Source organism: Aquarana catesbeiana, linkage group LG02, assembly GCF_042186555.1.
Source record: "Aquarana catesbeiana isolate 2022-GZ linkage group LG02, ASM4218655v1, whole genome shotgun sequence".
NCBI classification, from domain to species: domain Eukaryota; kingdom Metazoa; phylum Chordata; class Amphibia; order Anura; family Ranidae; genus Aquarana; species Aquarana catesbeiana.
Genome location: NC_133325.1, coordinates 178,853,468 through 178,865,853, shown reverse-complemented (window position 1 = coordinate 178,865,853; position 12,386 = coordinate 178,853,468). Strand labels below are relative to the sequence as shown.

The 12,386-nt window shown below is 42.2% G+C and overlaps 1 protein-coding gene across 4 annotated transcripts in view; it reads right to left on the bottom strand.

Annotated features, from left to right (window-relative positions):
- Window positions 1–7,113: 7,113 nt before the first annotated feature.
- The window catches only part of TIMELESS (timeless circadian regulator), a 164,248-nt gene continuing 158,975 nt past the window's right edge, over window positions 7,114–12,386 (bottom strand). For all 4 annotated transcript variants that reach the window (XM_073613929.1, XM_073613928.1, XM_073613930.1 and 1 more), the window contains exons 32-33: window positions 7,652–7,722; window positions 7,114–7,564 (exon numbers count right to left, since the gene is read on the bottom strand). In XM_073613929.1, coding sequence (XP_073470030.1) covers window positions 7,458–7,564; window positions 7,652–7,722 — 178 coding nt within the window. In that variant the 3' untranslated portion in view covers window positions 7,114–7,457. The remainder of the gene's footprint in view (window positions 7,565–7,651; window positions 7,723–12,386) is intronic.

Genomic DNA, 12,386 nt, shown 5'->3' with positions numbered 1-12,386 from the left:
ACCCAACTGTAAAAAGGAGAGCATTCATCCCACAAAGAAACGCCTGGGGTAGAAGTTGCTGGACTCTCAACACCAAATATGCCTGCCAAGTCTGATGATACATACAAGCCCAGAACATATCAACTTTACCAGATCGACATACCACACTGTCCTGTGACAATGCAGGGCTATAGGAACCACCAAAATTCCCTTCACATTGATCCTAGATCAGACTGCAATAATCTCAGAACCCCTCATGCATCCACTGTGTTCACTAGTGGATCCCAGGATGCAGAAACAAACCTGTCCAGTTTATGGTTGAACAGAGACATTAGGAAATCCATGTCTGGAGTTCCCCAAAGGCAACAGTCCTGGAACACATCCTGGTTTGCAGATCACTCTTCTGGGTATAGACGCAGTAGGCTGAGAAAAACTGCCTGACAAATTTCCACACCAGGAATGTACACAGTAGAGAAGTCACGATGAGCTTGACTTTCCTTGCCACATCCAGGCTTCTTGTTTATCCCCAATGGTCAACATATGCCTAGGCTTTGTCTGAGTCTGTGCTGATGGTCAGCCCAGTGCTGAAAGAACAACAAAAATCACTGTAAAGCAACATTTGCCTTGAAAAAGTATTTATACCCCCCCTTTGTCATGTTACAACCAAAAACGTAAGTGTGTTTTATTGGGATTTTATGTGATAGACCAACACAAAGTGGCACATAATTGTGAAGTGGAAGAAAAATGATAAATGGTTTTCAAATATTTTTACAAATAAATGTGTGAAAAGTGTGGCGTGCATTTGTATTCAGCCCCGAGTCAATCCTTTGTAGAACCACTTTTCGCTGCAATTACAGCTGCAAGTTATTTGGGGTATGTTTACCAGCTTTGCCCATCTATAGAGTGAAATGTGCAAAATAGCTCAAGCTCTGTCAGATTGGATGGAGAGTGCCTGTGAACAGCAATTTTTAAGTCTTGCCACAGATTCTCAATTGGATTTAGGTCTGAACCTTGACTGGGCCATTCTAACACATGAATATGCTTTGATCTAAATCATTCCATTTTAGCTCTGGCTGTATGTTTAGGGTCGCTGTCCTGCTGGAAAGTGAACATCCTCCCCAGTCTCAGGTCTTTTGCAGACTCTAACACGTTTTCTTCTAAGATTGCCCTGTATTTGGCTCCATCCATGTTCCCATCAACTCTGACCAGCTTCCCTGTCTCTGCCGGAGACAAGCATCCCCACAACATGATGCTGCCACCACCATGTTTCACGGTGGGGATGGTGTGTTCAGGGTGATGTGCCGTGTTAATTTATCGCCACACACAGCATTTTGCTTTTAGGCCAAAAAGTTCTCCACATGGCTTCTCGCAAACTACAAAAGGGACCCATTATGGCTTTCTTTCAACAATGGCTTTCTACCATAAAGGCCAGATTTGTGGCGTGCACGACTAATAGTTGTCCTGTGGACAGATTCTCCCACCTGAGCTGTGGATCTCTGCAGCTCCTCCAGAGTTACCATGGGCCTCTTGGCTGCTTCTCCAATTAATGTTCTCCTTGCCCAGCCTGTAAGTTTAGGTGGACGGCCATGTCTTGGTAGGTTTGCAGTTGTAATATTTGTGTCACTGGTGCAAAATATATGTTTATCAGCTGCGGCTCTCCAAAGCGATACTATTAGTTGACAGCTGCGCTAATTTAAGGTAATATTACATAATTCCATGTGTAAATTCATAATATATGCAAAAATAAAAATATATATATAGAAAGTCCACTTGTGCAAAATAAAATAAAATTAATCTGTGATCACTCCTGATTCCTAATTCCAATTCAGTGCCAAAATACTATTCTACACCGCTGTGAGTATATCCTCCACTATCAACTACTCACTCACCAGAAATCCAATATAGAGTGTGTCCATCCATTCAACCAGGGATGTTTAGATCAACTTTAATACTCTATGTAACCTTGGCCCATTTTAACCATCCAGGAATCCTGCATGTCCTCTCTAAATCACTCATATACAGGTTCTGTAATTAAGATACAGTAGAATCAAGGTTTTGTATTGTATAACACTAGCATGGAATAAAGAGCAAAACAGTACTACAGCCAGGACTAGTAAAAAATGGCCGAAAAGCAAAAGACACTTCCGGTTTAGCCAATATGGCGACGGGTGTACTTCTGGTCACCGAGATGCGATTGCCTGATCTCCTAAAATTAAGGGCATAAAATCCTTAAGCAAAATGGCATCACTAGCTTCCTGATGATGCATAGAGTATGTGAAACATATCATAGTGATGCGAAGGATATGCGAGTTCCTGCCTTTGGTGAACAGAACAGCTGAGATTGGAACGCAGCCGGCTTCAATGCATGGAGCGGTGTGATAATTACAGATTTGGTTTGCTGGATAGACTTTGTGCCGGTCAAAGGGCACTCACAAATGTGAGTGTGAGCATACCACACTCTTCATATATGTATTTGTAAAAAAAAAAAAAAATGTAAAAAACTTTTTTTTTTTCACTTCACAACAATGTACCACTTTGTGTTGGTCTATCACATACTGTAAGATCCCAATAAAACACATACATGACAAAATGTGGAAAATTTCAAGGGCTATGAATAATTTTTCAAGGCACTGTAAGGCACTCAAAGTATATGAATTACCATATCCTGTTAAAAACGAATATTTATTGTACATTGTACGCCATACAGTAAAACATAAAATATCCATCAAGTAGCTATTATATCAATATTAGAATAATTTGCCTCCTGTCATCCTGTGGCATATGGAGGTCACTTTGCTGGTTGCCGAGTCGGGGGAGGTGGAGGGGAGGATGCAGGCTCTATTCGTCTCCATACTCTCACCTCCCCCCCCTTTTTTCGCTTATCGCCCATCTCCTTTCTTCTTGAATCCAAACTGCAAAACACAAGGTACAGAGACAACCGACCGCCTAGTCCCCTGGGGTAATTTGGCATGTACTATTTACCCCCCTCTTAGTTGGGATCTCACTGCTCTGATAGACATTGTGTTATATTGTAATTTGACTATGTTGGAACATGGTTTCCTCTTGTTGAAAATTTGACTGGACAGGTTATTATCTCTGATGTACATGCTAAGCATTCTCGGTCTTGACAAAAATAAAGAATTGTAAAAAAAAAAAAAATTGCCTCCTAATTTTGATATAACTACTTGATGGATATTTCATATGTTTTACTGTATGAGTTTTAGCAAGTTGTACAAATAAACTTACAGTTTTTTGGCATTATATGTTAATTTATAGTAATTTAAGAACCATAAAAAGTAAATTTACAAGAATTTTCCTGTTTGTATATATTTTAAGTTGAGGATGTATGTACTGGTGACTTGATGCCATCCAAAACTTATATATATACACATTTTGCTGAAAGAACAACCAGGTTGCCATAGCTCAAAGATGTTGACTGGAAGTCAAGATTTCACCATCAACCAAGGGTCGCATACAGGGTGGAACCAGAAGGTGCAAACATAGCCCCGAGGCAGCACCTCCAGTCTTTATCCCTGGGCCATTGAACAAGCAGGCATGCCTCTGCCAACGTGCATCTGCTTTGTACAAAATCCTCAGCAAGAAGATAGAGGGAGAAAAAAGTAATTGGGAGGAGAAAACAGCTTCTTAGGATATTACCACTCCTTGTAAAAAAAAACCCCATCAAATAGCTGATGATATAGAAATATCTTTGCAGACCTGTGAGGCTCCTAAAGAACCAATACCTTATACTGAGATGGTATAGACAACAGGTTGGTCTTTTGGCTTCAGAGTGGTGTGCATCAATTAGAAAGTAGAAAAGTTTCCTCTGTTCAGGGGTGATGGGCTACAGACAGAAAATTCTTTGGGGAAGGCTCCTTGCTCAGGGATGGCAGGGACTCAGTCAAGGAGTGGACAGCCACTGATTTATTAGCAGCAAACAGCTATGCAGGCCAGTCTAGCTTAGACGCAGAAGAGGGGGGTGCGGCTTGGCACTTTGCAACTTCTACAGATGGCATTAGCCTCCAGCTGAGTACACCGGGACATAAACTAGTCCATAATGGAAGGGAAAAATTCCACGGTTAGTACCAAGGGAGTGGAAATCTCAGATGGAAAAGAGTGTGCTTGGAAGGAGAGTCTGAGGCCAAAACAAATGAAAGTGTTTACAGATGTGGTGGTCCTTTTCACTATGAAAGGAAGCAATGCAGGCAGAGCAGGACCCAAGGGAAGACTGTAGGCTGGGGTTGTCCATGTCTACTGGGAAAATATGAATGAAAAGGTGTCACCCCAATATGAGTTTTAAATTTGAGAAGAAACCCACATCCCTGTATAATGACAAAAACCAGCAACACTCACAAGGAGTGTAATTCCTCTAGTGGAACTTTAAAGTGGGTCACTCAAAGTGAAAGTACAAAGATAGAAAAAGTATTTTAAATGAATTTTATTTGAAAACTAGTTAAAGTCACCATGACCTACTAATTATGCAGAATAAAATGGATACACATAATAAATGCGGGGAAAGTGTAAACACAGAACAGTGACCTTTTCTATTGAGAAAATTGATGGCAACAATAGATGACCCGACGTTTCGAGGTATAACAGGTGGACCTCTTCTTCAGGGGTAACAGCTATGGTCACGATGGATTTTTACATCTAGAGAATTATCAGAAAGAACAGGAATAAATAACCCGAAAACAGACATATTCATAGGCAAATATACTGAGTAAGAGCTTGTACATATCAAAGCCTGAGTAGTGTAATAGAATACAGCATTAAATTGAACTGACATGTATATGTGAATACTGACCACTTATGTTGACAATACATTTTCAAGGACGTCCCCAGTATCCAAAAGGAAGAAGCCAATCAGCCACAGCTCCAAACAGGCCGAAAACAGGGAGGTGGGAGGAGATAAGAGAAGACGTAAGGTGGAGAGGAAACACCTAAACTGGGTGCTGGATCCCCAGAATAGGCTAAAACGCCCCAGCAGGTGCAGCAACGCCACAAAGGGCACCTCCAAAGCGAAAGCACATCCACCACTCTTAGGGGGGAGCGAGTCCAAGTCAGCTATGGTGAACTGGCTGGTCGTCTCACCCGGCCACTGGAATGTGAAAAAGAAAAAAATAATAAATAAAATAAAATTGATCAAAAACTTGTTCTGTATGGGGGAGACCAAATATTAGTTGGTCGGTGTAAAGATCTCCAAATAAAACATACCCCAGGACTTGAAATATATAAGATCACAGAGCCATAAAGCAAGGACAGGAGGAACAAAGCAGTGCTGTTGATCCAGGAAGATCACTGACTGGGGGGGGGGGGGAGTATGACTTCCCTAAGAAATGTTCAATATCAGTAATCTAAGAACACAAAAATAAGAAGGGAGAGCTTGAATTAATGCATAAACACAGGTATCTCAAGGTATGAAGCAGTAGTGCGTCTACACCACAAGCAAACTGTCCGTCCTCAGTGTGATGTATGTAGGAGCTCCCCCATATAGAACAAGTTTTTGATCAATTTTAATTTTATTTTTTTATTTTTCACAATCCAGTGGCCAGGTGAGACGACCAGCCAGCTCACCATAGCTGACTTGGGCTCGCTCCCCCCTAAGAGTGGTGGATGTACTTTCGCTTTGGAGGTGCCCTTTGTGGAGTTACTGCACCTACTGGGGCCTATTAGCCTATTCTGGGGATCCAGCACCCAGTTTAGGTGTTTCCTCTCCATCTTACGTCTTCTCTTATCTCCTCCCACCTCCCTGTTTGGAGCTGTGGCTGATTGGCTTCTTCCTTTTGGATACTGGGGACGCCCTGGAAAATGCATTGTCAACATAAGTGGTCAGTATTCACATATACATGTCAGTTCAATTTAATGCTGTATTATATTACACTACTCAGGCTTTGATATGTACAAGCTCTTACTCAGTATATTTGCCTATGAATATGTCTGTTTTCGGGTTATTTATTCCTGTTCTTTCTGATAATTCTCTAGATGTAAAAATCCATCGTGACCATAGCTGTTACCCCTGTTACCTGTTATACCTCGAAACGTCGGGTCATCTATTGTTGCAATCAATTTTCTCAATAGAATTGGTCACTGTTCTGTGTTTACACTTTCCCCGCATTTATTATGTGTATCCATTTTATTCTGCATAATTAGTAGGTCATGGTGACTTTAACTAGTTTTCAAATAAAATTCATTTAAAATACTTTTTCTATCTTTGTACTTTCACTTTGAGTGACCCACTTTAAAGTCCCACTAGAGGAATTACACTCCTTGTGAGTGTTGCTGGTTCATGTCTACTGGGCAATCCCCCCAGTAAATACAGTTAGACATGCTGCAACCACAATAGCAAAAGGCACAAAACTGGCTTACGGTGGGAGGCTAGGTCTACTCACAACACTTGGATAGCTGGCTCAAGACTGGTCGGTTGAGCTCTAAATGATCAAGCATCACTGCAGGCAGGCAGAAAACACAGGTTAGTGTTCCATATGTCTCTCGAAGGCAAGAGCAGCAGAGTGATGCTTCCTTGTAGCACGCTAAGAGAGAAAGAAGGTGAAGAGTGTATTTGTGACATTCCATACTGCTAGATGCCTCCAGTACCAGTACGCTAGCTTAACCCTTTTCATACTGTAGCATGCAAGTCAAAGGGACTTGGACACAAAAAAGTGTCCCACAGTGACAAACCAGATTGAAGCTGGAAAGCACTACAATGTGAGCCGCAGTATCCAGATGGCACTTCCCAGGCTCGGATGGGCGGTCACAGCAAGATCCAAGAACACATTGGCTGGAAAAAAACGAACGCAATGACTGCAATTGTAAGACTCTGACTAGGCAAGGTCAGTCTGAATTAACCAGCAGCTGCTGACTGAAGAATCCATGAAACTCACAAAAAAAGGCTTAAGTTAGCAGAGCTGGGAAAGACATCCACCTTCCTCAGAACACTAGCAATAAACTGAGCATGGTGGATGTAGTAGGGGTTATAGCCCATAGGGAAGAAACTTCATGTAGACAGAAATACAACCCAGTAGTTTTTAGAAACCTGTGCCTCCCAATGGACAAAAGAGGAACAATGTGCACACCTATTTACACTTTTTCAGAAATCTGTTCAGAATAAGGCAGATCAAAACACAGATGCACAAATAAGGGATTCACAAATGCACAGTATTTATGCACAATTTTATTATATATGGTTAATATTTAACCTATAACTGTAAATGATAAAATCTGGAAATCTTTTCTACCATGCAGTGAGATAAGTGAGAGTGTACATAGTCCAAGAAAATAGCTTAAAACCTAGAATGTCCATCTTTTATAAACAATTCAAACCACTGACTTCAATCCCAGTGTGGATAGAGCTTAGCATTTCTGAAGATTCTGCTCACAGTTTATGGTCAGTAAGTCCATGTTATTTCTGTCATATTATTCCACTGATAAAAATGAAAACAGCTTGTAAATATAAGGTAAGTTCATCCTGAGTTATTGAGTCAATCTTCATCGTCTTCAATTCGTAGCCGTTTCTTCTTAGTTGGTCGAACATCATCCTCGGGCTCTGAATCAGAGGCTGATTTTGTAATTCCAACCGATTCCTCCCCTATATAGGGTAATAAAACATACACAAGCTTAATGATTAATCAGAAGCGGGAGCCAAACAGTATGTTTAGTATGCAAGACTAGAAACCTTTATGTCCAGTTCCTGCTTCCTCGTCATCACTGTCCAACAGTCGACTTCTTTTGGTGGCTAGCTTTGGTCTGTAAAAAAAAAAAAAAAAAAAAGCCTTTGTAAGCTCCATCAGGCTATACAGGATTTATATAGCGACAACAGTTTACGCTGCGCTTTACAACTTAAGGGTGGACAGTACAAATACAATACGCTTTAATACAGTAGGAATCAGAGGGCCTTGTTCGTTAGAGCTTACAATCTAAGAGGGAAGGTCAAGAGATACAAGAGGTAATAACTGTGGGGGATGTGCTGATGGAGAAAATAAATATACAGTTGTTAGGTGGGGGCCAGATAGGCTTCTCTGAATAGATGAGTTTTCAGGGATCGTTTGAAAGTGTACAAAGTAGGAGAACGTCGGACAGATTAGGTTGGAGCATTCCAGAGGATCTGGAGAAGTCCTGGAGGCAAGCATGGGATGAGGTGACAAGGGAGTTAGAGAGCAGGTGGTCTTGGGAGGAGCAAAGAGAATGGTTAGGTTGGTATTTTGAGAATAGGTTAGTGATGTAGCTGGGGGCCAGGTTGTGGAGGGCTTTGTAAGGTATTGTTAGTATCTTGAATTTAATTTGTTGGTTGAGTGGCAGCCAATGGAGGGATTGGCAGAGGGGAATAGCAGACGCTGAGCAGTTTGCAAGGTGGATGAGCCTGGCAGCTGCATTCATGATGGACTGAAGTGGGGATAGTCTATTTAGAGGTAAGCCAGTGAGGAGAGAGTTGCAGTAGTTGAAGCCAGAGATGACCAGGGAGTGGATTAGAAGCTTTGTGGTGACATTGGTTAGGAAGGGGCGTATCTTGGAGATGTTGCAGAGGTGGAGGCGGCAAATTTTAGATATCGATCGGATGTGGGGCTGAAAGGTTAGTTCGGAGTCCAGGATCACACCTAGGAACCTGGCGTGGGGGGACAAGTTGATAGTTGAGCCGTTGAGATTGACAGAGAAATCAGAAGTGGCACGTGGGGGAGGAAATATCATGGGCTTGGTTTTGGATAGGTTGTGTTTGAGGAAGTGATGCAACATCCAGGCTGATGTGTCTGTTAAAAAGTTGGTGATGCGTGAGGAGACAGATGGAGAGATAGATCTGGGTGTCATCAGCGTAGAGATGATATTGAAAGCCATGGGAGGCAATCAGCTGACCCAGGGAGGTGGTGTAGATTGAGAAAAGGAGAGGTCCAAGAACAGAACCTGGGTGGACCCCGACGGAGAAAGGAAGAGGAAAGGAGGAAGCAGAGTTGTAAGTGACACTGACGGAGCGGTGGGATAGGTAGGATGAGAACCAGCGAAGAGTACAGTCACAGAGACCAAAGGGGTGGAGTTTTTTTGAGGAGGAGGGGTGGTCCACTGTGTCAAGCAGCAGAGAGGTCCAGCAGAAGTAGTATAGAATAGTGTCGGTTGGTTTTAGCCGTTAGTAAGTCATTTGTGAGTTTAAGGAGAGCAGTTTCCGTGGAGTGTTGAGGGCAAAATCCGGACTGAAGGGGATCAAGAAGTTTGTTCATGGTCAGAGGGTCGCTCAGTCAGTTATAGACCAGTCTTTCAAGAAGTTTGGAGGAGAAGGCGAGTAAGGAGATGGGGCGTACGTAGGTTGTTAAGATTGGTGGGGTCCAGCAAGGCTTTTTCTTTTTCAATAATCTTTATTTTAGATAGTATTGTGAAAAAACAAATCAAGAATAAAGGACCAAAAAGAAGTAAGAAAAACAAAAAGAAAAAAAAACAAAAAAAAACAAACAAACATAATAGGTACACAAAAAAAGTAGGAATACCAGGAGTCGTCACTCATAACATAAGTAACAGTTCGTATGAAGAAGCCAAGAGTCACCTCAGCATTTTTATACATTTGGGAACTCTCCTATGTTACAGACTTTTGGTCCCAGAGGACATATCTCCTCTCTCAACAGACAGAGGAGCGGAGAGACCCGCTCTCGGGAAAGTAAACGACAAAGCGTCTATAGCTCACAGAAAGTTATTCTTTAGTGACTTGAGCCATCATGTGACTAAACTCCTGATCACACTCCAAGAGTATAGTCGCAGCGCACACACCTGGCTCAAAGCTATTTAGATGTTGTGCTTGGCAATTTACAGGTGTGAAGCCCCTCCCCTGCCTCCATAATCTCCCTCACCTTCCCCATCCACTCCTTTTCACGCAGAACACGAGAGCTTTTTCCGTGAACCGGTATGAGGCACTTAGCCTCACTGAGAAGGTGAGAGAGCACTCTGTTTATAGCGAGAGAGAGAGACATATGGGGACCTGGGAGGAGAAAGCAATTCGGAGAGTTCGGAAGGACTATCCCGAGGCCCTCCAAAACAGGTTTACGTACCATTACACAAAAAGGGAGGATAAAAGGGAACTCCCACCATATATGGAGGAAAATACCCCTCTGGCCACAGCCCCTCCAGCACAAATCAGAATGTGAAGGGTACATTTTTGCTAGAGTCGTTGAGACACGGTACCACCTGGTCAACAGCTTGTAGTTATTTTCTTGTGCCTTGGACTTCACTGAGCCAGAATGGGCCAGGGAATACAACTGCTGTACTTGTTCTTTAGAAAACGCACATTGGAGGTCACGTGCCCAATCTCTAAACAAATATGGTTTAGGAATTGACTTGGCTGCGTCTAATAGTTGGTATACGGTGGAGATAGTGTGAGGTAGAGGGTCCCTGGCCGCCCATGTATCAGTGAAGGCTTTTTAAGTATGGGGGGTGACTAGCGCATGTTTTAGAGAGTTTGGGAAGATGCCAAAAGAGAGGGAGAGGTTGAAAAGTTGAAAAGTGAGTTAGAGAAGATGTAGAATCGAGTCAGAGGGTGAGCGTAGCATTTAAGTGGGAGCAGGATCCAGGGGGCAGGTGGTTAGATGGGTGTTGGATAAAAGTTTAGCAACCTCATTAATACCAGCAGGGTTGAATGAGGGAAGTAATGATTGTATCTGTGGACATGGGGTATTGAGTGGGGGAGGTTTCTGTGCATTGGAGATCTCCGTATGAATTGTATCAATCTTATTTTTGAAGTGATTGGCGATCTCCTGAGCAGTGAGTGAATTAGAGGGTGGAGGAGAGTGTTAAAGGTCGAGAAGAGTTGAGGGGGACTGGATGGGAGGGTGTTATTGAGTGTGATAAAAATAGGTCTGTTTGGCAGTGTGGAGGCAGGAATAGTATTTTAGGAGGGCACATTTATATTGAAGTCTGCCTAGAACTTAGTCCTATGCCGCAGACGCTCAAGAGTGCGGCTACATTCTCTAAGACTTCTGGTGTCATCTGTTTGCCAGGGTTGTAGTGGCCGGGGCCTGATTCTGCGTGTAGTGAGGGGGGCAAGCTTGTCTAGGGAGAAAGACAGTGAGCTGTTGTAGATGAAAGTGGCTAGGTTGGGGCAGGAGAGGGGTGAGATTTTGTCATAGAGGTGATCAGTAGTGGAGTAGAGAAGAGTTGATGTGGTAAAGGTTTATTGTATACTGTTAGGCCTCACGCACACTGGGCTTAAAAAAATATATATATATCTCTTTTACATGTGTTTGGTGCTTTTTTCCAGCCTGTAAAAGCAACTCTATGTTAATCCATGTGTCCATGCTCACATACTGTAGGTGTTTAGAAGAGGGGAAAAAAATAAACATCAAACGTGTATTCAGGAGAGGAGCTGAAGAGCAGAAAAAACACTTGCTGACAAGACATGTTTTAATATGTATGTTGGTCAGCAAGTGGTTAAAAAAAAAAAAATACAACCCCAATCCCAAACAAGTTCAGACTCCGTGTAAAATCTACATAAAAACAGAATGCAAGGATTTGCAAATCTCATAAACCCATATTTTATTCACAATAGAAAATAGAAAAAATGTGAAATGTTTAAAATGTATCATTTTAAGAAAAAAATAAGGTAACTTTGAAACTGATGGCAGCAACACATCTCAAAAAACTTGGGACAGGGTGATGTTTACCTTGGTATAGCATCCCCTCCTCTTTAACTCTTTGCTGGAGTTTTGGGAGAGGAATGTTGTCCCATTCCTGCCTGATATAGGATTCTAACTGCTCAACAGTTCTTGGCCTTCTTTGTCGTATATTTGTTTTCAAGATGTTTAGCATTGTCCTGCTGAAATATGCAAGGCCTTCCTTGAAAAGATATCATCTGGATGGGAGCATATGCTGCTCTAAAACCTGGATATATCTTTTAGCATTGATGGTGCCTTTCCAGATGTGCAAGCTGTCCTTTCCATATGCATTAATGCAACCCCATGAGTCCTGATAACTAGTTGGAAAGGTCCCTCTCCTCTTTAGACCGGAGGATGCGGCACCCATGGTTGCCAAAAATAATGTCAAATTTTGAATCGTCTGACCACAGAACAGTTTTCCACTTTGAAATAGATCATTTTAAATGAGCTTTGACCTAGAGAAGACGGCAGTGTTTATGGGTCATGTTCAGATATGGCTTCTTCTTTGCAAGATAGAGCCTTTACCTGCATTTTTGAATGGCACAGTGAACTGTGTTCATAGACAGTGATTTTTGGAAGTATTCCTAAGCTCATGCAGTGATGTCCATCACAGAATCATGCCTGTTTTTAATGCAGTGCCAACAGAGGGCGTCATTGCTAGGTGTTTTTTTCACCTTAATGTATAGGATGCATTAAGGTGAAAAAACGCGTACCTTTGCAACCCCTTTAAGTAATAAAGTTATTACAAAAAAAACAGGTTCAGAGGGGGGAGGAGCTGCTGACCAA